Source organism: Megalops cyprinoides, chromosome 15, assembly GCF_013368585.1.
Source record: "Megalops cyprinoides isolate fMegCyp1 chromosome 15, fMegCyp1.pri, whole genome shotgun sequence".
Classification (NCBI taxonomy): domain Eukaryota; kingdom Metazoa; phylum Chordata; class Actinopteri; order Elopiformes; family Megalopidae; genus Megalops; species Megalops cyprinoides.
Genome location: NC_050597.1, coordinates 3264022 through 3287624, shown reverse-complemented (window position 1 = coordinate 3287624; position 23603 = coordinate 3264022). Strand labels below are relative to the sequence as shown.

The 23603-nt window shown below is 46.8% G+C and overlaps 2 protein-coding genes across 2 annotated transcripts; one reads left to right on the top strand and one right to left on the bottom strand.

The window, feature by feature from the left end:
• The first annotated feature begins 1427 nt into the window (after positions 1-1427).
• ddx43 (DEAD (Asp-Glu-Ala-Asp) box polypeptide 43) lies at positions 1428-17103 on the top strand. The gene is made up of 16 exons (XM_036547174.1): positions 1428-1767; positions 1919-1974; positions 2910-3057; positions 3233-3358; positions 3938-4019; positions 6365-6521; positions 9253-9371; positions 9675-9785; positions 9876-10017; positions 10183-10283; positions 10426-10513; positions 13999-14126; positions 15728-15837; positions 16030-16168; positions 16292-16379; positions 16915-17103. Exons 1-16 carry the CDS (start codon positions 1428-1430, stop codon positions 17101-17103), a joined length of 2124 nt encoding a protein of 707 aa, XP_036403067.1.
• Positions 17104-17949: 846 nt separating this feature from the next.
• cgas (cyclic GMP-AMP synthase) lies at positions 17950-23192 on the bottom strand. The gene is made up of 6 exons (XM_036547345.1): positions 22620-23192; positions 22232-22454; positions 21046-21303; positions 20117-20216; positions 19594-19974; positions 17950-18136 (listed from the first exon to the last, which is right to left on the bottom strand). Exons 1-5 carry the CDS (start codon positions 23169-23171, stop codon positions 19635-19637), a joined length of 1473 nt encoding a protein of 490 aa, XP_036403238.1. The 5' UTR covers positions 23172-23192; the 3' UTR covers positions 17950-18136; positions 19594-19634.
• Positions 23193-23603: the final 411 nt, after the last annotated feature.

Genomic DNA, 23603 nt, shown 5'->3' with positions numbered 1-23603 from the left:
ATAAAGCAGAAAAATGAAACACATTGACTGCATGCCCTGTTCTTCTTGCACTAAAAATTGAACCATTCCTCTGGATATAAAGCACTACAGTGTACTGCCATATGGCTCTGAATGGATTTATGCATACAAGTGTGCATGTGGAGAGCTTTAGAGAGCTTTAGACAGCTATTGCTTTGTGGTTAAAAAAAAAAAAATCAATCTTGGATAGATATTTTAGAAAAAGCATGTTCTGTTTTTTCAAAGACAATTCAGTCCTACCAAGACTGCTGGAATGACAACAATTTCAAGATTACTGTGACCAGTTAATGACATGAAGTGAATGTAATCAAATATTGGTAGGGAATCATTCAGTTGGAGGTCATATCTGAATGCCAGTGAGTGAGATGATGTGGTAGCTTGGTAAATTAGCATCATCTAGCGCTTTCCCCTGCAGAAAATGAGAAATCAATCTTCTGAAATAAGATGTGGAGAAGATGATTTAAAGATTGCTGGTCAGGATTTTTAAACTGACCAGTGCTGACGCAGCTGTATGGAGTATCTGTGGGAGGACATCCCAGACATGTGAAATGTCAGCCTTATTTGCAACACACATATAAAATGCACACCTGAATGGGTGTTGCCTGCGGTTTGGGATGCCCCCTGTTGACAGATCATTGAAGTGTGTGGCTCACTCTCTCAGAGCCCAGGCACCTGCCTGGTCCATCCCTTCTCTGAAGTAATCAGTGAGGCCAAGGCCTTTCACAGGGGGCCGGTGTCTGCTTCTCTTCTGCGGTTATCAATGTGCCCCAAAAAGCAGTCCAGACTCACCCTGGGGGACCTTTCCAGCCTGCGGTGTCCAGGCTAAACCCTGTCCAATACCATCCAGATCAGCTGGAGGTGCTGCAGCTCTATGGACTTGTAACCGAAAGGTTCAAAAATACCCTGTCACTCCCACTGTTTCACATTTGCAGATGATACATTGGAAGGCAATTACGTTATTTTACAGGACTGAGCAGTAACGTTAAGTCACAGCAACCAGGAACAGTGCAGATATTCAGTGAGACCGTTTGACCATTGATGTAGGTGGAAATGACAGTAATCTGTTAAAAAAAAAAAAAAAAAAAACGTTTATCTAGTAAACAAATGAAGTGTTTCAGTATTTGCTTACGTTTTCCTATCAGGAAAATTTTCCTATGATCAGTGATATTTCTGTCTGATTTTTGTATTTTATAGTAATTTTATTGTGTTTTAATATCCTGCGAAAGATGGCAATATCCAACAGGAACTAAGGGAAGGGCCAGGAAACGGAAGTAGTTAAACAGACAAGCGCGAGGCGCCTGCGCGCGGCGCGTGAGCAGTTTAATTGGGAGAAACTTGACGATTTTTCAAATAAACAGCCTTTTGCAGCTTTTTGCAGCCTTGATGCACGTTGTAGATCTGTGCCTGTAATGTCGGACTGGGAGGATGAGTACGACGAGGGCGGTGTCGCGATTGACAAACCAGTACCCAAAAAGCGTGAAAAGGAAGGATCGTCAAACGGGTGGAGCGGACATTTTGAATTGCAAAATGACCGGGGCCCGCCGTGCAGCAGGGGCGATCGGTGGAGCTCAGGGGCTAACAGCTGGAGGAGCAAAGACAGTTTGGAAGCGTGCGACCAAAAGCTCCGTGGAATAGGGATTTGTGACTCTACTAAAAGGTGGCGAGGAGGCAGAAATGGAGGGGAAAGGTCTGGTTCAACACCACCGATGTCCTTGGTTGTGGTGAATTCTTCGATCGGGGCGATAATAGGTAGGCTACCAAGCAATACCTACATTTAACTACAGAAATATGGTTGGAATTGCTAGCTGTTTTTATGATTTATCTATTTTCTACCTGGGCTAACAGTCTAACTAATAAATTAGGTGAAGTGACTCCATGTTGTTGTTTCATACTGAAACAGGTCGCGGAGGTGCAAACATTCGTGAACTTGAGGGAGGGAGTGGTGCGAGAATAAAGGCAAGTACCTTGACACATATCATCAGACATATCATCAAAATAACGTCAGCTCGCTGTTGCAGATTATTTAGCCATAGCGTGGTGAGGTCAACGCTCGGATAATTAGCCCTGCCTGTTACAACGTCAGAGATGTGTGTGTATGGAGCAGCTCATACGTGTCCTACCATCAGGTGGCGAACCCGACGCTCACCTGCCCCAGAACTCACCAGTCCCGTTGCTTAAGGTCCACTGTAGCATATTTCCAAAATGTATGATACTCAATTCATATATTATCATACGCTCAGCTATTGTCCACCCGTTGTATTAGTTCCACTGGAAAACATTTTATTTCGCATTGAAGGGGATCTGATAGAGTATCTGTTTTGGCCAACATTGCAGTTCGGTTGGTTTCCTGTTTCTGGCCCGCTGGCGGGGATAACCTGAACGCTCCTCGCTCGAGAGCCTCCTCTGTTCGTCAGCGATGAAATAGCCCGTATTCGACAGAACCCCATAGTAAAAATTGTGATCGTAGCATGAATACAGGGTTTCCCCTTCAAACTCACTCCAGGGACAGTTGGACAGTTGATTTATTGGTTATGCTTGAAACCACCAGAGTTATGTTGAGGCCACTTGCTTATACTGATCATCTATATATGTTTTAAAAGTTATTTATCAAGTAATGTTTTGTCTTTCCCATTTCATAATGTGTTCTTGGCCTTTATTTCTGCCTGATTTCTAATGGTAGGTGTAAGTAGTGTGTAATTTATAGAATTATTATTACTTTTGCGCTATGTGCTTGCTGAAGAACCTGTATTTTTCTGAACAGACTTGTTGCATTTTGGTGTTTTTGGCTTTTGAACTTCTCATTACTGTTGTTCTGTTTGAAATCTTGGTATATCTGCTGAGGCAAATTCTAACAAAAGTACCACGAGTGTGCTGCTTTTTTTGGCTTCCAGATAAACCGGGGTGATTTTGAAGGAGAGGTGCTGATCTTCGGGAGCAGCGATGCCCAGCAGAAGGCCAGGGAGATGATCGAGGAGCTGCTTCAGCAGGGCCCGGGGAGCGGGCCCGTCGGCAGGAGCAGTGGTTCAGGTGGAGGTGGGGGTCTGATCGCTGTCCACAGAGCTGGACTGATTCAAAGTATGCCGTGCCATAAGTTCACCTGTTGCCAGCGCTGCACCTGCGCACGGCTTTGACACTCTGTAATCATGGGTGCATGTGTGTGTGCGTGCTCGTGCGTGTGTGTGTTCTTCCTCAGGGCCCAGAGGCACTCTGGGAGGTGGCCGGAGCGAGTCATGTTGGCCGGCTTCGGCTGTGCGGTGCTCTGATGACCCGACACCGCCGCCCATAGACTGGGTTTCCCTGCGCGAGAACCGGCACAAGTACGAGGCTACGAAATGGCGGGGTGAGTGACAGGCCGGACACAGGGAAGCTCGGGGCACAGGGAAGCGCAGGCTGTGCCTTTACCACATGCACAGTCTTGTGACTGACAGGGAAGCACAGTTTTAAGGACAGGCTGGGGAGCTGTGAGCAGCGATGTTGCGAGATCAGAGGTGCGCTCTCACTGCTACATATTGGTGTCAGATTTTACCCTTGAGACCCTTCTTTTTGGCTGGACTGTAACGGATCCAGCCCCTGAGATAAAATCGCAGTACATTTTGAAAATCATTCTTCACATTACAGTGGCCAAGGCTGGGTTTAGACATCTCAGAAGGACAATAAATCAGGTTCATATCTCATGTTGTGCTCTTTAAGGGAACATATTTGTGTGAATTTCCTGACAGATGTAGAACAAATCATAGATGACATCGTACGTAGGGGAAAATGTTACACCCCCTGAATGCGTTAATGGAGCAGGTGGCTTTGTGTGTTACCATTAAAGTAGTAATAGTAGATGTTAGGGACAGAATTGTTACCATAGCTTTGACAGCGGTATGAGTGGAAGTGTCAGGTCCATGTCAGATTTTATTTTTTGTTCTGGCAGATCTTCCCCCGATTCAGAAGGAGTTCTATGCTGAGACTGAGAGCGTGGCCAGTCGCAGTGTGGAGGAGGTGCAGGCCTGGAGGTAATAAACGCTGTTTCTGAGGACAAGGAAGGGCCCAGCTAATGCGCGTATGCTGCGTATAAGAGTAGCAGCACAGTAAGAGCTAACATCAGTTGAGTCGTTATTGAAAGATTTCAGATTTTGTTAAAGAAACGATGTCAATCTGAGCTTTCTGACCATTTCCTGGTGTCAGGGTGCGCTTGTGTCCAGCAGGTGGCAGCTTTCTTCCGCTGTGTTTTTTGCGTTTTTGGAGTTTGAATTTTGAAATTCGTACGTCCCCCTTTTTTCGTGAACGGATTTGGGAATTCACCGCGGAAACGCACCGGTGCACTTGTTGTGCAGCCGTTTTTAATGGGGTCGCTGGGAATTCCCCTAAAATACTCAAAAAGTTTGAATACTACCATTAAAAACATTTTATGAAATGCATGTACTAATGCATGTCTGTTCTTAACGGTTTACCTGACTACTCTGGTATGTAGAAGTATGTTTTTTTTTTTTTTTTTCTTCCACCTATCATGGCCCGATGATTAAGTGTTATTTTTTTATGTTGTAAAAGGACTGTGACTGCAGGCTGGTAACGGCTGAGTATGACTTATGAGTGTTTTGTCTTGTCCCATCTCTTTATTTTATCCTTAGGCAGCACCATTATGATTTAGTACTGAGAGACACAATTACAGGTGTAAGTTCTGAATTGAATGGCTCCTTTGTAAAATCGTGGTGTTAAGCTGTTTGCGTCTGCATAGTCAGAGGGCTTTAGAATGCCTCCTGTGCATTTTCATTCTAAATGCACACACATGCATGTTCTGTTTTTTTTTTTTTTTTTTGCATTTTCCTTTTCGCCCACCTTTCAGTAGTTGTCAGTTATCCATTTAGGCTTGTTACCATGGAGACAACGACTGCTGAACCCACTTGGGAGCTTGGGGCAAGGTGCATGTGATCTGCAAATTCACACACACCCACCCACTGAGACTTTTTTCCACATTACAAGTCCCAGAATGCCCCAGGAGCAAACTCCATCAGAGGATGGGAGCAATATCTGGGTGATTCATAGGCGCCTGAGTGAGTCCCAGGGTGCTGAGAGCATAAAGACCAGAAGTCTCCGGCTGACCTACCCGCCCCCGCCCCCATTCCTGTCCCTGTCCCTTGCAGAACAAAGGCAGTTTGTTCCACAGACATGGGCCTCTGGTTGTTGTCGGCAAATCACACTGCCGGTGTCTGACCCCAGCTTGTAAGGCTCAGCCTGCACTCGAAAACCTCTAATGTCTGAGCCGCTTGGGAGCCCCAGGCGAGCTTTCCTCCAGCTGTATATTACAGCTGACATGTCATGCTTTCATGCATGGGCCGTCTCTCTTCCTTCTTGCTTGGGGAGTGACACCTACTTTCAGAAGTACAGTAGTTTGAATATCACAGACGAGGGTTCTGTGAGTGACAGGACAACAGGCAGTGAAATTGTTTTTAGTAAAATTTCGTATTTAAATGTTACATAGTGAAACAAATACATCTGAAAGCCTCGCACTGGTCGCTGGAAGTTGACCACAAATGAAAGCATATACCTCCAGAGAGAGAAGAGATTAGTTTTGAATTGACCAGATTAATAGTACTCTTTTGGTAATATTGCTAATAATAAAGCAGAAATCAGTTTAACTTAACAAAGCTAGAAAGGCGGCATTTATCCATTTTAATCCTGCATGTGATGTAGAGCGTTTCTTGTGGGCTATTAGCATTAACATCTTAATATACAGGCAGCTGTATCAACAAATACAGCTAGCTTGGAAGTTAGGTTGTAAATTACTGTCAGGGGTTATTACCCACACACAATAAGCCTGTTAGCAAAGTGAGGTGATAAAGTAATGATTCAAACTTGATACTGCAGACTGATTGTTTAATATGATATGCATGCTGTATCTCTCTACTTGGGGTGGGCAGGTAAGGGGTGAAGCAAGTGGGAGGCTAGACGCCAGACACGAGAGATGCAGTGATGCCAACAGCCTGTTTTCTGGGTGTCCCAGATCTGTGATCGCAAGCTTCCATCCCCTCCAGCTGTCTGTGAGAGTGTGCTGTGTAATGTAGAGTTGTACAGTATGTGTTATCTAAGTGGAGATCATGAAAATATCAGTCACGGTCAAAAGCATATTGACCTTGGAATAGTTTTTGAAAATGCACATGTGAAAACTTCTTTGATTTTATTTGCTTTTGAACTGTGTTGTATACGGTACAGTTTTCATGAAGAAACATATTGTGTTTGGATGTGTTTGGATTCATTTTCTGAGCTGTTTTTCTGCCCCTGTAAGTTCTGTGGTTCTGCCTGTTGTCAGCTGGGCATGCTGATTGGTGTGACTGTGGTAAGCAGCTGTGTCCTTCTGCAGGAAGGAGAACAATAACATCTTTGTGGATGACCTGAAGGAGGAGGTGAAGCGGCCTCTCCCGAATCCTGTGTGCACCTTTGCGGAGGCCTTCCAACACTACCCCGAGATCATGGAGAACATCGCCCGAGTGAGATTCACCAAGCCCACCCCCATCCAGGTACCCACGGCACTCAGCGGAACACAAGGGCCGAGGGGGAGGAGTACTACCTGCACACCTGGCCAGGTGACCCCCGAGGAGGGAGGGAGGAAAGGCTGAACCTCACCTCCCCAGCCGGGTGGAGTTTGAACTTGTGTTGAGGAGGACAGTTTGGGCAGACTTATGTACTACTCTAGTTAAATGCATAGCAACATAAGATGAACAGACTATTTCATTGGAACTATACTGTCTACACCCTGTATTTACAGAATATGCACAGTATCTGTAATAAGCCTACAGCAAGGAATCAAATTATGAAAAAATGGCATCAAGTCCAGGCATATATGAAAATTGTTCACAGGAATGAAAATTAATGCAATTTGTGTTTTGTGGGTTAGTGTCTGATATTTGTAAACTATTTGCAACCGGTGACAATAGACAGAAAAGTCATGCATTGCACACATATGCTACAAAGCATGGATGGTGATGGTGATGGTGATGGTGATGGTGGTGATGGTGATGGTGGTGCTGAAATAAGCACACAGCAGCCACTCATGGTAAGACGCATGTGTGTGTGCACAGCAGTCAGTGCTAGAGCAGTGAGTTTGCGGAAATAACCGTGAATCCGAAACGCAGGCCTCTCGAAAACACCCATAGATGAATGCAAGGAGCCTTGAGAAGACCCCTGTAATAGCCGGTGTTTTCCAGGGAAGGGCGGGTGTGGTCTGGCGTGGTGTTCTGGAAAGGGTGGTGAAGATATTTAAGAGAAGTTACCGCCCCCCATAATCCACAGCATTAGGCAGGGAAGACACAGGGTGGTCAGGGAGTTGCTTTTACGTGGGGTTACTTATACTTGCACCTGAGGTGGTAGTGTAGCATAGTGGTAGGGGCAGGGCTTGTAACCGAGAGGTTGCTGGTTTGATTTCCTGCATGGCCACTGCTGCTGTACCCTTGGGCAAGGTTCTTAATCCAGAATTGCCTCAGTGAATATGCAGCTGTATATATGTGAAAATTGCAATCTATGCAAGTCACTCTGGATAAGAGTGTCTGCTAAATGCCAATAATGTAATGTAATATGTATCAAGCAAAAAAATCCCCAAAGTATGTGAGCAGAAACTGGAAGTCTCTCAAGCCCAGGATAAAAGTTTAAGGGTGAAAGAAAGCTCGCTGATTTACAGGGGCGTTACCGTGTTCCTCTCAGTTTCACTGTCCCGGCGTCTGTTATGACTCTCCCGTCTGCTAACTGACAGCAGCACCAGTCGCCCTGCCAGGGCCGCCCTCGTTTGCATGCAGACGTTTCTTTGTTGACAGAGGGTAAAATGAAAACAAGGACAGGAGAGGGAGGTGAATGAGAGCTGATTTTTTTTAGTAACCCAAACCGCACTGGGCATTCCTGAAAGACCCTAAATGAATCACTGTACAACATCACATTTTATCACTACCCTGTGTTTTCCCGTGGTTTTCAGGTGGCAAGAAAATCTCACTCCAAGTGATTGTATTTTACCAGCTTTCTCTGAATGTGTTAGTGAGAAGTGGCTCGTGGTTGTTGTGTTTTTAGGTTTGGCAGCCTGTCGCGGTGAGTATTCGTGTACAGCAGGGCTGAAGCAGGCAGGATGTGCTGGTTGGAGCCGATTTTGCCGAAAGTGAAACTTGGCGGCTTTATCAGATCTGTTAGACTGTGGACAACTTTAGCGGTAGGGCCGTGCTGCAAGTTGCTTTGTAAGCAGCTAGCCCCATCCGATATGAAACGCCTTTGCTGTTTACCCAGTGTTTTGAGCCCCCCGCCCCCCAACCAACTCCTCTAGGCACCACAGACGCTCCGGGCAGTGTGGCAGTGTCCTGACATCGTGGTGAAGGTGGGCGACTGTCCTTGCACCATTCAGCAAGGTGCTTTGCATGAAAGGGTAGCGGTAACTCCCGTATTAAGATGGATTTGGTTCTGGTTTTGGTTTGTTTCGCTGCCTGCAGTTTTCCCTCCTTTCGCTTCTAAAGTGTGCTCCTGACGTTGTGTGTTGACACGCCCACAGATGTTTTTCTGCATGGCTTGTGATGGCTAGGTATCTGAAAGAAGCGGCTTTCTGCAGAATTTCTTCGTTTTTTTTTTTTTCATTTCTCCTTTCACTCCGATAAAAAGCAGTAGTCTGTGGTTCGATTAGTTAGCAACGAATTTAGGGTAATATACCATTCACATGGATACCATCCACAGTGCCCAATCATACATATGCATCATGTAACTAACCATATATATCAAAATACTACATTTGAACTTTTGACCTGTGCTGTTCCTTAAGAACGTTATTTAGCCCATTGTTAGCCTTCTGGAAGGACATGTAATGTTGTATCTCTTCTGTTAAGTAGCTGAAACTGGCAGCACCATCAGGGTAAAGGGGGTGTGTGGGTGTGGCGGGAGGGAGAGTACCTGCTTGGCAGCATTTTCAGTGGGTCGGCACCTCCTGGTTTTATTGGCAGAGATTTGTGCCTCTCTATTGCCATGTTCTGCTACCCGGTACTCCCAGCTGTAGGTGAAACACGGAGACTGTCAACTGTCTGTTTGCCCTGACATATTGGCAGGGGAGGTAGAAAATCACCCAACACAGGAGAAAACCCACACTAAACACGTTTATTTTCCCAGACTTCCTTTACACTGCAGTTCTGATGTGTGGATCTAAGAAATCCCTAACCGAGTCATGCAGCTGCAGTTGTCTGGGGCTCATACTGACACTGATACCTGTGCTGGAATTCTGCTCATCAGTCACAGGCCTGGCCCATAGTGCTGAAAGGCTTTGACCTGATTGGAATAGCTCAGACGGGCACTGGGAAGACGCTGGCCTACCTCCTGCCTGGCTTCATCCATATGGACCAGCAGCCAGTGTGAGTTTCCCATGTCAGTGCTGTTTCTGAGAGAGCTGGCTAGCCCAGTGTGCTCTGTGTGAGTTTATAGTGATTCTGATTTTCACAGAGAGGACAGAGCTTAACTGTTGCAGCCTTTTAGTCACTTTTTTGAGATAGTTTTTTTGAATAGTCCTAAATGGCTTGGGATTTTAGGGGTTTCTGTGTCTGTGTGCGTGCATGTATGTATGCGTGTATGTGCGTGCATGCGTGTGTGGTTGTGTGTGTGTGTGCTCACATGATTGTGCGTGTGTCTCTGCGCGTGTGTGCGTGTGCTTTCTTCAGTCCCAGAGACCGGCGGGACGGGCCTGGCATGCTGGTTCTGACCCCGACCCGAGAGCTCGCTCTGCAGATTGAGGCGGAGTGCAACAAGTACAGCTACAAGGGCTTCACCAGGTACCGACCCAGCCGCCCAGCCGCCCGCTAAGGTTCCGCCTGCCGTCTGCGATGTGTCTGCTGTAACCTGCCTGTGCCCTCCCTGCACAGCGTCTGTATTTACGGAGGAGGAGACCGCAGGGCCCAGATCAGAGTGACCGCCAGCGGCGTGGACATCGTCATCGCCACCCCCGGCCGGCTGAATGACCTCCAGATGAACGAACACATCAACCTGCGCTCTGTCACATACCTGGTGAGATCCTGGGTCAGGTTCGGTTGGAAAGAGGCTGGCGGCTGCCCCTCTGCTGACAGACTGATACTGATCCCAGGACAGCTCGTCTGACTGATTTCAGTTTTTATGATGTAAATACCTGAGGCCTGAACGTGGCCCTACCGTGAACCCTACGGTCGATTTCAGGTCCTGGATGAAGCTGACCGCATGCTGGACATGGGCTTTGAGCCGCAGATCATGAAGATCATTCTGGACATCCGGCCGGACAGGCAGACGGTCATGACCAGGTTGCTTTCCTGTACTAAACCCCGTTCATGGTGCTCCATCACTGTAAACACTCTGCTGTGACACATGTGCAGGGGCACATTCAGGCAGACACAGTATTTTCGGTCCCCTCTAACCTGCTTTCTTTCACCTGTGCTGTTTTAGCGCCACCTGGCCCCCAGGTGTGAGGCGTCTGGCCAAGTCGTACCTGAAGGACCCCATGATGGTGTACGTGGGGACGCTGGACCTGGCGGTGAGTAAGGCCTCGGAGCACAAGGTCCTGTTTCAGAGAGCGGCTGTGTGGTGAATAACACGAGTGATATTACTGCTCCTATCAAAGGAAGCAGTGTTCGGGGCTTGTCAGCTGATTGATGAGTGGTTTCCAGAAGTTTCCCGTGGTTTCTCTGCCGCTGTCTATCTCAGGCCCCATCTTTATCTCTGTGTCTCTCTGTCTCGCTCTCAGTGGTTTTTGCAACGGGGCAAACACTCATTAGTGTCAGAATTGTTCAGACCGCAGTAATGAAATGGACTGGGGCTTGTGGTGGGAGGGGGAGTACACACTCATCCCGTGCTAGTGCGGGGGTAGCTGTGCTGCTCTCACCTGGCCTGGGGACGAATGTTTTCTCAGAGATGGAAATGGAGAGAGGTCACCTGCTCATAGTGAGAGCGGAGATGAGAGGTTTCTTAGAAGGGGTGATGAGGAACTTTTTGGAAAGGCCAGTCTTTTTCTAGCAATGGACGATTCTGATAATCGTCTGTTCTGATAATGGGTGGTTTCTGGAACTGCACATTTGATGCAGTGCTGGGTAGAACTGAGGGGGAGATTCATCCGGCAGGTGCCAGCGTGCTCTGCGCTGTTAGCAGCACACCTGGGGGAAGGTGCCTGGTGGAAGGGTGCGTGCAGCACGATTAGACAGATTTTACAGTACCAGTCAAAAGTTTGGACACACCTACTCCTAGAAGGAAATAATACAAATGGAGTTATGAAATGACCAAAAAGTGTTAAATCAAAACGATCTTATATTTTAGATTCTTTAAAGTAGCCAAAAAATCTTTTTTAAAATCGAAAATGTTTTATGGAAAGAAGTGCATACATAGGAATCAACTTCAGTATTTATGTGTGTGTAGAAACAAATTTCAAGTATTTAAGCCTGAGTCTTTAGATGAAAATGTCTCTGAATGTGTGGTACCCGTTATCTTAATCAGGTGTGTCCTAACTTTTCACTGGCACTGTACACGGCTGAGAGTGTTACTGATAAAGTCAGAGGCACCTCAGTTCTTCTTAGCTCAATGCTGGGAGGTGGGCAAGGCTCAGATAAGGTTTTTTTTTTTTTTTTTTGTCCGCAATATACATCCTGTTCCACAACAGGTAAAACAGGCAGTTCACGTCCTAGAGCAAGACATTTCAAGGTTAGAGCATGAGGTAGTTCATGGCAATGTTTCAAGGCTTCATGGTGTTCTGTCTGCTAAGAGGCCGGAGTTTTCCCCCATCCCACAGGAGAGGGTGAAGGGGGCAGTGCTACAGGTGAGGTTTGTTGCCCTGAGAGGCATGGATGCACCAGTGTCTTTCTTTTCTAACCTGCTGTCCTTGTTAAGGAGCAGGCTAATGGGACTGTCAGTTGCTGAGGGGTCATGTGACTCTGTAGCTATGAGCTTATGCATTACATTACATTACATTACATTCATTTAGTAGAAGCTCTTACCCAGAGAGACTTCCAGTACAAAAGAACAAAAGTGTATCCAGTCAAGTTGAGTGAGCAACAGTGTCAAGCCAGGCTAACAACACTCCCAGACCGGTGAGCGTGAGCATGACACTATTCAAACATCACCACAAGTTAACTTGTGCAACCTGGCTAGACAGCCTAGAATCTAAGGGAAGCCAAGTACATACACTACCATACATCGCAGTCAGTAGATTACAGAGTCCAGAACACACTACACTTAAAATAAACAGCAGGTAATACAAGTTGCAGGTGTTTGGGGTTGGGGATTGAGGTGGAACCGACATGCAGTCTGAAGAGGTGGGTCTGCAGTCTGCGTCGGAAGACGGCCAGTGATGCCGCTGTCCTAACCCCTGTGGGAAGGGCATTCCACCACTGAGGGACCAGTCCAGACAGGACTTGTGTCTGAGAGGAGCGACCCCATCTGGGTGGGGCAGTTAGTTGCCCCATGGTTGCAGTGCATAGTGATCTAGGCGGAGCATATGGTTTTACACTGATGTCACTGTAGTTATTTGGGGTTCTGGTGATGTCACAGTGGTGAGCAGCGCGTTGTAGACTGATGAGAAGGCCTCCTCAGCCGAAGCTAACCGGTCGAAGAGGCAGAGGATGTCTGTCCTAGGATCCTCCTGCGAACATCATCGAGGATTACAGCAGACCTTCGTGGGCTTCTTTTGGTGTGGTCCGCGCTGGCTGAGGGCGGCTGTGCTTTGCCTGCCGGGGCTTGTGGGCATTGTGTCCGGAGTCGCTGCTGTCCCGCTCCAGGCTGTGCGGAGACTGCTCTACAGAAAGCGCCTGGCCTGGGCGGGAGGGGCCCTCGCATTCCTCAGGCGGGTTTGGCGTAGAGGACTGCGCCGCCACTTGTTCCTAGTGAAAGTGGCAGAATCGGACCTGTCCAGTCTGACTACTGTTTCAGATGGTTTTCCAGGCGTGGACTGCTTTCACAGTGTCAAGAGATGGGATCTCGCTCCGTTGCTGTGGCTGAGGAAGGAATCACTGTTTTACACACTTGCGTTACCTCTGACTGCATTTTTTACAGAGCGGGGTGTTAAAGACGTGGAGAGCGGCAGGATGGGGAGAGAATGTTGCTCAGTTTGAGCACGCCACAGCCTGGTGACTTCAGCAGGACTGATAAAGGAGCTCAGAGCCTTCCCTGAAAGGTGGTTAGTGGTTGCTCCCTGTACGAGAGCCCGTTCACAAACGAGTTCTCATTTGCACGGGATAACCGCTACAGACGCAGGGCACACCTGGATCCAGGGGTGGGAGAGGGATGCCTGTTCTATAAAGTTTACTTCTGTAAAGTAAACTTTATCATACCTGTTTATTGAATGTGCATGCTCTCCCCTTGAGCAGGGTCCCTAACCCAGCTTCAGTAAATATCCAGCTGTATGAATGGCTAACATTTAAAATCTGTAACCTATGTGAGTCGCTCTGGATAAAGGCATCTGCTAAACGACACTAATGTAATGTCATGTGACGGAGGGGGTGTCAGTGTTTGGGGCCACGTTTTTCTTGGGGATTCCCTGTTTATGGTCGGAAATATGTAGTGTCAAAAAGAGAGATAATTGTGGACTTTTATGTTTTGTGCTTTTTGGACTTTTATGTTTGGTCAAGCCAGGATGGTAATATGGCTAGGCAGAGAAAATGGAGTTACAGGGAGGGGTTCAGCTGACCTTGTAGCAGTGAAGAGAAGACTTCATCACAGTTGTAAATTGAGTTCACTTGTTTGCTTCAGGACCTGGCTGCTGTAAAAGGGTGATGGGGGGGGTTGGGGGTGAGTTTGTGGGGTGACTGAAACTTAAACTTAAAAAACCTCTTCCTGGAGGGTTGCTGTTTACTTTTGAAATTTTTCTTCCTTTTTTTTTGTTTTGTTTTGTTCAGAATGCTTTTGTATTTTTTCCTCTTTTGTCTTTTTATGATGTATAGTTTTTTAATTGATGAATAATAATAATGTTTGCTGAGTTTTTGTGCTTTATTGTTTTAAATAAGGGTGGCCGGTCTCTCTCTCTCCCTCCCTAAGGCTGTGAACACCGTGGAGCAGGCCGTGTTGATCGTCCAGGAGGAGGAGAAGAAGGCCTACGTCTACGATTTCATCCACAACATGGAGCCTGAAGACAAAGTGCTCATATTCGTTGGAAAAAAGCTAGTGTGAGTGAATTCTGGCTGGACGTTTCTTGGTTTGGAGAAGTCCTGCCCCGCTGGGTTTTCCCCGGGCTGGCAGTCACATTCAGCGACATCTCAGCGTCGGATGGCGGGAGAGTTGCATCACTGCGAACACATCGTTTTTTACTTTCTTTTCCGCTGCTGAAGCGGCGTCTGCCGGCTGTTTTGCACGGTTCCCGGCTGCAGTATTTTACTGGCATTTAGCACATACATTCGGCAGAATGAGCAAGTTTAAACTGGCTCTGATGGCACACGCACACGCAGCCCCTGGCTGTAGCCGTTAGATAGTTTACAGAACTTTCCGCACATTAATATTTCCGTACACACTGAGCTGTCCACTGTGTGCCCTGTCTGTCCTGCCTCCGGTGAGCATTGTTAGTTGTTATAGATTTCCTGAATGTGCTTTAGTTCAGAGAATTTTTCAGTCTACTTCTGATCGTTTGAATGTTCGTTGATCGTTTGAGTCATTAATTGGTATGTGTGATAAAGTGGAGAAATGGAGGGAGAGAGGGAGAGAAAGCAAGAGAGCGATTGCGGGGGAGCGAGTGGGAGGGAGGGAGAGAGAGAGAGGGATGGAGGAAACCGAAACCTACGGCTCTGCTGCGCTGGTGAGGGGAACTCTATGATGAGCACACATGGCCACTGAGCCATAACGATGTCACGCCTGGGAGGCTGTCCCACAGCACCCGGTTTAGCCCCACGGGGAGGGGGGGGGCCCACTGCTCAGGCTGCGCGTGTCTGACACCGCGGTCCTTCTCATGAAGAGGGGTCTGAACGCTCAGCTCCAGCCTCTCTCAGCTTCTCTGGCACTGCTGGGGTATTCTGAGGTCAGTCAGAGTGAAACGGCACCTACAGCCTCCCTGCACCCCTCTGAACAATGGCGTGAGTCACTGTTATTGCTGCTGTGCCGGGAATGTGCGGTTAGCAGCCTCGGGGGAGTCCCACACACATCCTGCACACCCTGCTCTTCATTACACCGACATTAAGAAACCGGCTCAAATCGTCCTCTGTGATCTTCGCATGACCCACATCTGAGGAGAAACAGGCGCTCGGTATCCCGAGCTTTCTTTTTTTGTCAGTGTCCTTTTTTTAAATGTATTTATTTTTCCTTTTATACAGTGCTTCTTTTCAAGTCTCTAACTGCAAATTTGGCTTTTATCACAACCTCTGCAGTCATGCAATCCCAGATAGACTCACACGCAAGGCAGAGGCTGCTATTTCACTACAGGACCCGCAATGCACAGCGGTGAGGCGGGTGTCAGGTGGAGGATAGGTGCCACTCCACTGACCTCATCTGAGCAGCACCTGACTCACCTTCCCCATCCTCACCCCCGTTGAAGTCAAGCCTATTAGGTCTGCTGGTGCGAACATTGTTGGCAAAAAAACATGTGCATTTCTCTAACAATGTAAAAAACTGCACAATATGTAAAGGCAAGAGAGTGTGGGTTGCCATGGTGATCTGTTGCCCAGGTACAGAGAGTGAGCAGGGAGCGCTGCTCCATGAATGGTGAGGCTGTGCTGTACGTCAGAGCCGTTGCTGTGTGGGTATGGGCTCTGACCCCTCCGCTCTCTGCTGCCCCCCGCAGGGCGGATGACCTGTCCAGCGACCTGTGCCTGCGAGGCATTGCGGTGCAGTCTCTCCACGGCGACAGGGAGCAGTGTGACAGAGAGGAGGCACTGCAGGACTTTAAGGACGGTAGGACTGCCGCCCAAAGGGGGCCCCTTCACTGCTCTGTGTGCTTAACGGGGAGCGCTGAGGTAGCTGCAGGGGTTTGAGTGAGTAGCTCAGTGTGGAAGCTGCAGGGGTTTGAGCAGGTCAGTGTGGCAGCTGCAGAGGTTTCGGTGAGTAGCTCCGTGTGACCCTGCTGGTCTCTCTGACTCCCTGCAGGCCGGGTGAGGATCCTGGTGGCCACTGACCTGGCCTCCCGGGGGCTGGACGTGCACGACATCACTCACGTCTTCAACTACGACTTCCCGCGCAACGTGGAGGAGTACGTGCACCGCGTGGGGCGCACAGGGCGAGCGGGGTGAGAGGACACGCCACGGAGCAGTGCATTCTGGGACACTGAGCCCAGCGGGACCGTGTGAATGCCGCGTTTTGACTGTGTGATCTGTGTGTTTACCACGCGGGCCTGCGCCTGCGCCCCCAGCCGATCGGGCGTGGCCGTGACCCTGGTGACGAGGGCAGACTGGAAGTGGGCGTCTGAGCTGATCCACATCCTGGAGAGAGCGGGACAGGTACAGCAGACACACTCACCCTCACACCCCGGCCCCGCAGGGCACGGCTCCTTTTCTCAGCATTCGGCTCGTAATGCCTCACTCTCTGACTTGATTGATAGAGTCTGGCATTTTTCAGAGGGGCCTTCATTCTGCTGGGTGCACGATGTGCTTCTGTCATGTTGTGTTTCACTCATTTCAGTTTCTGCCGGATGCTGCACACTGGCCTGCTTAAATACAGACATCTGCAGTGCACATCAGCGGTTGAAGTTCAGTAAAAAAAAAAAAAAAAAAAATACAAAGTAATTGTTATTTACTTTGTCGTTAGCAACAAATATGTACGTCACTCTGGATAAGAGCATCTGCTAAATGACAATAACGCACTGTAACGTAAATGAAAAGACGGGTACCTTAAATCTTAAGACCAAAACTGAAGAACACCTGGTGCTCTGTGTTGGAATTTCTGCGAGTTTGTAGTGAGTGTGTTCTGGCCGTCTCTCTGAATGAGGGGGCGTGTGCAGACGCCGTGTATGATGTGGTGGTGTGGCGTTTGCAGACGGTGCCTGAGGAGCTGGTGCTGATGGCGGAGCGCCACGAAAAACACCAGCGAGAGAAAGAGGCGAACGCCCCCCGCACCCGCGGGGGGGGAGGAGGAGGGGGAGGAGGAAGAGGAGGGAGGCCCGGGGGAGGAGGGGGCCGAGGAGGCAGAGCCTGGGACCGGGGAGAGTCCAGCTGGTGGTTCTGACCCACTGCAGGTATGGGTCCGTTCCTCCTACAGCCTCGTTCCCATCGTTAGCTGACAGAAGTTGATTGCGTAAATGAGGAAAACGAAACTACAGAAAAGAGGAAGGTTTGTTCTTTCTGACAGCTGTGGAAAGAGGCGAGCTAGTCCCCTTGCTTCATTCAGAACAGATTTTTCCCACAATGCCACAGCAACACACTCGCTCCACCTGCTCAGTTACACTCGTGGAACCTTTGGTGTTGCCATATATCCGTTTATTAACCGCATGCAGTGAAAAAGTACATTTCCATACCCTCTCGGCATATATATACTTGAATCGATACAACTAAATACAAGACCCATATTGTTTTTCAATAACTGCTGTAAAATAATATGCATTATCATTGACAGAAGAAACCTGTCTCCACATAGTAGTTTAGTCCACATCCATAAAAACCTTTCAATTGCAGTGCGTTTTTTTTTTCCCCATGAAATCTGTTCATAAAATTGTTGTTCTTTATAGAATATAGACTCAGAGATCAGCTTTTCATCCACCACCTATACTGTGCAATCTGCAGTAAGTGTCATTTCAGGACATTGGTATTAATTTCACAACCACAGAGTGTGCGCTGCCATCCTGGTGGTCAGACATGGAAACGCGTTAAGGATTTCCTCTTTATTCATCCTGTAGTGAACTGTGGAGATCCCCAGGGCTGCAGCTGTGCACCTCTGCGTGCCTGTAGATGTTGAATTAAAGGTGCTGTGGAATGAATTTCAACATGAAATTTTTATTGATACAAATGGTAAAAAAACAACTTACATCAGTTTTTACAATGTTATCCATTTATACAGTTGGATATTTACTGAGCCAGTCGTGGGTTGGCATTTATTTATTTTTGCAAAAGTCAGTGGTTCTGGTAACCCTTGTTAGAATTACAGCGTTTTCGCCGCGCGTGTAGCCATTTTCTGCCTCTGCAACACCCGTGTGACGTCACATGTTGGTTGGCGTGTGGCCCGGTACAGACGTCTCTCAGGTCAGTGTAGCTGGCAGCAGGGGCTGATTGGGAAATGGCAGGGGAAGAAGGGGAAAATGGGCATTACCCAGCTGCAAGAATGGATTTTACAGGACCACACCCTACCAAGCTCACTCCCTCACCATTAAAGGAGCAGATGTGTCTGAACCTGTGCTGCGCTGACCAGTTGTAGCGTAGAAATTGATGGCGGAAGGGTTGCTCATCATTAAACCAGTGAAGAAACTTCACTGAAGAAAGGATGCGTTTCAGAATATGAAAGGTGAGAAATTGAATGTTTCCCATCTCCTCTCTCCGAACAGAAAGAAGAGGCCGCCTGAAAGATTATTTTGAAAGACTGTTTGTTTTCTCATGTTTATTTGAACAAAATTGATTGCTTTTTCTTAAGTTGCGTGATTTTTGCATTGAATCGGTGTTTATCAGTGGCCCTGTGTGTGGAGTTGAAGGTGAGGTGGAGAGGGGGTTTGCTCTCACCCTCCCCTGTTCCCACAGTTCTAACCTGTTCCCATTAGTCAAAAAATGAGTCAAATAAAGCCTTCTTTTTCTTCTCCTTTATTTGCTGTGAGCTTTGTGTATCTTACATTAATGGTATTCAGCTGACACTGAATGACAAACACTATTATGACTGCACATACTTAAATCTAGCTGTCTTTCATTCATTACATTACATTCATTGTCTTTTAGCAGATGCTCCTATCCAGAATGGATAATTTACAGTTTTTACATGTTACCCATTTATACAGCTGGATATTCACTGAAGCAAGTCTGGGTTAAGTACATTGCCCAAGGGTGCGACAGCAGTGTCCCAGCACGGAATCGAACCAGCAATATCTCGGTTACACACTCTGCTCCTTACCACTATGCCACAATGCTGGTATATAACAACTGTTATTTGTAAAAAGTGTTTTTTTTCATGGTCATGCAGTTTATAAAAGAAAAACTATACAAAGAGGATGAATTTTAACTATGAACTATTTTAAAACTGTCTTCAAGCTGTGAAAATAACTTAATATCATCTCACAGATGTACTTGTATATATACTCCGCAGTCAACAGAGAACATTACATGTACATTAATCTTTACATAGAAAGTGAACGTGCCAAATCTCCAAACGAATTTATTTATAAAGCGGCACCTCAAGCATCTTCTAGACTCTTATTACTGTCCCCAGCAAGACTGACGTAACGGTGCTTGGAATGTTGGTTAGATAAGAAACTGCTCTTCTCAAACTGACTTGGACAGAAAGTACTGTTTACAGTTCTGCTGTCAAACCTGACTTAAAAGAGTCATTAATTGTTCTCGTTTTGAGAGCTTTGTAACTTGAATACAACATGGAAAAATGAAGTAGACGCGTGATTGATATTTATTTTCTTACACGTTGATGTGTGTATTGACTTTTTTTTTTCCCCCAATTCATTAGCAAATGAAAACGGTGCCTCTGTGGTTTTGTTTAGAACGTAACTTAAAGGTAATATCTCCTTACCTGCGCATCACATCGCAGTTATGAAGATGTGTAAACTGCGATCATTCTCTAAAAATCGGGAAAACGTTGTTCCACTCTTGTTCTACGCAGTCTGCCAGAAAGTCCCGACTTTTCTTGTCGCAGCTGAAGCCCAGCAGGTTTTGGGTAGGGATGAAAAAGTTGTAGAGTTTTCCGTTCCGCAGGTGTCTCACGAAGTCGTCCAGCAGCTGCTGAAAGCAGTCGCTCAGACGCGCCAGCTCCCAGTCACTGTCGCGCACCCTGGCGGAGCAGGCGTGGAGCAGGGTGGTCTTGGCCAGGTAGGAGCAGAACTTAGACAGCTCCTTGGGGTGTTTCTGCTTCAGCAGGTGCAGAAGATGCTTCAGCAGCTTCAGGCACGGTTTCCTGGGGAATGACGGGGAACTCACATTAAGTATACCCTTTGAAAAGCCGCCTATTCCTTCGAGTGCTTTTGTGTTATTTAAGAGCAAAAGTGGATTCTCATGTATCATTTTCTGAGAAACTCTTGAACAGGGGGTCACCCTACCTGCAGCACTGTGTACCGTGACTCTCGCAGCACGTCTTGGACTGACCGTGGTTCTTCAGAATGCCCTTCTCTACGTGCGAGAAGGAGATCCGCCAGGCATCTGTGGAGCAAAGAAAAAAAAAAAAAAAAACAATTTCCTGCACTGTCGGCAAAAACAACCCTTCTCCAAATCCGCTTTCGCAGATCTTGGCCAAAGCGTCCAACTTCCCTTTTCTTTCACCTTTTACCATCTAGAGAAATGGCCGTTTCCCCTCATTCTTTTCAGTCTCAAAAACCTACAACGTGGTCCGGCGCTATGGGGGTGCAGTGCACCCCCAGTTGTCTCCTTATCTCCCAATGTCTATTCAATTCAATTCAGTTTCATTTGTATAGTGCTTTTTACAACACAAGTTGTCACAAAGCAGCTTTACGTTGATCCCAGGCCTGAGAGCAAGCCTAAGGCAACGGTGGCAAGGAAAAACTCCCCAATTAACAGGAAGAAACCTTGAGCAGAACCCAGCTCAGAGGGGGAGCCCATCTGCTTCTGGCCAGCACTGGGCAGACAGAATTAGAGAGAATCTTTAAGTTGTACAATGTACTTTAAAAGACATTTGGGTTAGATAGACAGCAGTAATTAACGACATAGTAATTATGAAGTCTATCCTATAATGTCTACTTAGTATTTATGACTTTTTGGGCACCCCTTTGATTGTAGTTGCACCCCTCTATTTTCTCCTGGCACGGAGTGTACCTACAACTAATTTTCTTTGATGCTTTTTTTTTTTATTAAGGGATGTCGCTTGACCTGATTCTACTCTTCTATCAGTGACGGAAAGTGTGCAAGAAAATGTCATTCGAAAACAACAGACATCAACATGAAAAATTCATCACACAGGTGACCTGATGAGCCCAAACGTATCTGCATTTCGCCGTTTTTAAAGGAAAGTTACCTTTGGCGCAAATTCCCTCTTTTTCTTCGTTTCCTCTGCCCTCGTACTTCGGTACCAGGTAGAACGGTTGGAACTTGAATTCTCTCTTCACTTTGGTGCCGAGCCAGGCGTCGATTTTGAAGCCGTCGCGAGTGAACTCCGGCCAGCTCGAGTGAACTTCCAGGCTCAGCACAACGTCCAGTCCGATCTGTAGGCCGTCACTCATGATCTGCAGAGTCACGGCGGGACAGCCCTTCTTTTTCCGCTCCACTTCCACCTCTTGAACATTGAGAGGGAATTTGCTTTTCAACTCAACTCTGCATATTTTCAAATACACTTCACAGTGCGAAGATTAGCTCCAAAATAAAGATATGCATGGGTGACATGCAGTGGCGGCTGGTGAACTGGAAACATTACCTTTAAATCTATAATTACTTTCAACCTGTTCCCCTTTATCCTCCTTGATTAACAATAAAACAAATAATTCACAGAATAATTTACACCAATCACGTAAATGGAGTAAATGATTATGCTCGCGAAGCAGCGCAGATTGTCTGTAGTTTGTGTGCTTGCGAAAGCTACAACGTGAGATTGTTTAACAAGGATGGCGTTTATCGATTTAAATTACATTAAATGCTCAGGACACATCACAGCTTTTGTGAGGTCTGTGTTCTAAATGTTATTGTTCATTGCACTCAATATAACCTAAAAGTTTATTCTCAGTAATTTAAATCGGTCTAACTAAATTTAGCTCCGTTTTGTAATTTGAATTTTGTAACACAAGAAAGCTATAATGTGAAACATTTAAGAGAAAGCTTTGGGATTACTTGCCACTTAATTGTTCAAATTGCCATCCTTGTTCATTAAACAACCTCATGCTGTAGTTTTCGCAATAGCGGACAAACGACAGAATCCGCGCTGTTTCGCAAGCATAATCATTTACTCTATTTACGAACTGGTGTCAATTATTCTGTGAATTATTTGTTTTATTGTTAATCAAGGAGGATAAAGGGCAACAGGTTGAAAGTAATGATAGATTTAAAGGTTGTTTCAGCCTCCCCTGTTTCCAGCTCACCAGCCGCCACTGGTGACATGAACGTTTGGCTGTTATGAAAATGTAAAAATGTTTGATCGCTCGCTCCTTTCTGTTTAGTAATTAAATTACTACAACTTTTCCGTATAAACGCTAATAATATATTTTACTCACCCGGAAATGACTTTACAGCTTGTTTAACGATCCGTCTGAACTCCGCCAGCATCTTGTCTGCAGAGATTGTCCCGTCCGATTGTAAGAAGTCTTGCAAAGCGTTTTTGCTCGCCCCCCTTTTGAGCGCCACGGTGTAGAATGCGCCATCTTCATCGAATTTCTGGATTTCCACTCTCTCAACAGGTACCGTCAGCATCACGTCGAACTCATCGGGCTCTGAAATCTAAATTTCCAAAATCGAAAAATGGCACTTAAAATTGGACCAAAGATTAAGCCAGTCGCAATCACGCTATAGTCCATTTTAAATTCTGTACGGCACTTTATCCTGATTGTATCTGAAAAATCTTTTGAAAAATCTTTTTAAAAATCATTAGATTATACTACATACCTTTACTTTCTCATAGTAACTACCAGTGCGCAACTCTTTTACCGCCTGGAAAGGGTCAGACCGCTTCATGCGTTTGATGATTTCGTCAACAACACAATTAATGATGCTCGCCGAATTAGACTGAGCTGTCTTCCTGATCTTCAGTTTGTCAAGGGTCGACTGAAGGACCTTATCGACAGGTGCTCCGACGCAGCTTTTCGGAGGGCTCTTCTCCGTTATTTTCTCAAAGGGACTTTTAGCGCTGTCCGGGCTGTAACACTTGTTGTTTTTCCTGGCGTTTTTAGCATGCCTTCCGCGTGTATTACCCTCAGGATTTCTAGGTGGTGATGCACAAGACCGCAGTCTTGCAGCAGGAGAGCACGCTTTCTTGGTCCCCTCGCCATCAGCTCCTTTCTTTGCGCTTCCCGTACTCCTGACGTTTGGGACTTGCTGACTCTTTGGTACGGCGCCAAGCGAGGGATTCTGCCTTCCTCGTGCTTTAGTGGGACTCTTGGGCCGAGCCTGAGGTGGACTCTTGGCTCGGTCATTCCGCAGTCTAGCTCTTCCTGACATGGAGGGTAGCGTTACGCTGCGTAACTGCGGTGCGTAAAAGGAGGAAGGGAACTGAAACCGGTCCATATTAATGCGTTAGACAAGCTGACGTCACAGTTCTTCCACGCCCCCTTTTTGGGTTGCAGTGAATTAGTTTTATGAAACAAATATTTGTCTTTCCTATCATTTAGAGCAGCGTTTCCCAAACCTCTCTTGGAGTACCACTTGTCCTGTATGTTTTAGATCTCTCCCTGCTCCAACACAGCTGATTCAAATGATCAACTCGTTATGAACTCCTGAAGCTGCCTAATAACAAACTGATCATTTGAATCAGCTGTGTTGGAGCAGGGAGAGATCTAAAACATGCAGGACAAGTGGTACTCCAGGAGAGGTTTGAGAAACGCTGATTTAGAGGATCAATGTAAGGAAATCCAAGGGACAATCTACAATAAA

Bases quoted from the DNA above. Each gene is read 5' to 3' on its own strand.
- cgas (XM_036547345.1), bottom strand. From the start codon at position 23,171: ATGTCAGGAAGAGCTAGACTGCGGAATGACCGAGCCAAGAGTCCACCT. The intron at 21,304-22,231 runs GTGAGTAAAATA...TCAATGTTCAAG, and splicing joins AGCTGTAAAGTCATTTCCGG to AGGTGGAAGTGGAGCGGAAA. The intron at 19,975-20,116 runs GTAGGGTGACCC...GTCATTCCCCAG, and splicing joins CACGGTACACAGTGCTGCAG to GAAACCGTGCCTGAAGCTGC.
- ddx43 (XM_036547174.1), top strand. From the start codon at position 1,428: ATGTCGGACTGGGAGGATGAGTACGACGAGGGCGGTGTCGCGATTGAC. The intron at 3,058-3,232 runs GTCTGATCGCTG...GCACTCTGGGAG, and splicing joins TGGTTCAGGTGGAGGTGGGG to GTGGCCGGAGCGAGTCATGT. The intron at 3,359-3,937 runs GTGAGTGACAGG...TTGTTCTGGCAG, and splicing joins CGAGGCTACGAAATGGCGGG to ATCTTCCCCCGATTCAGAAG.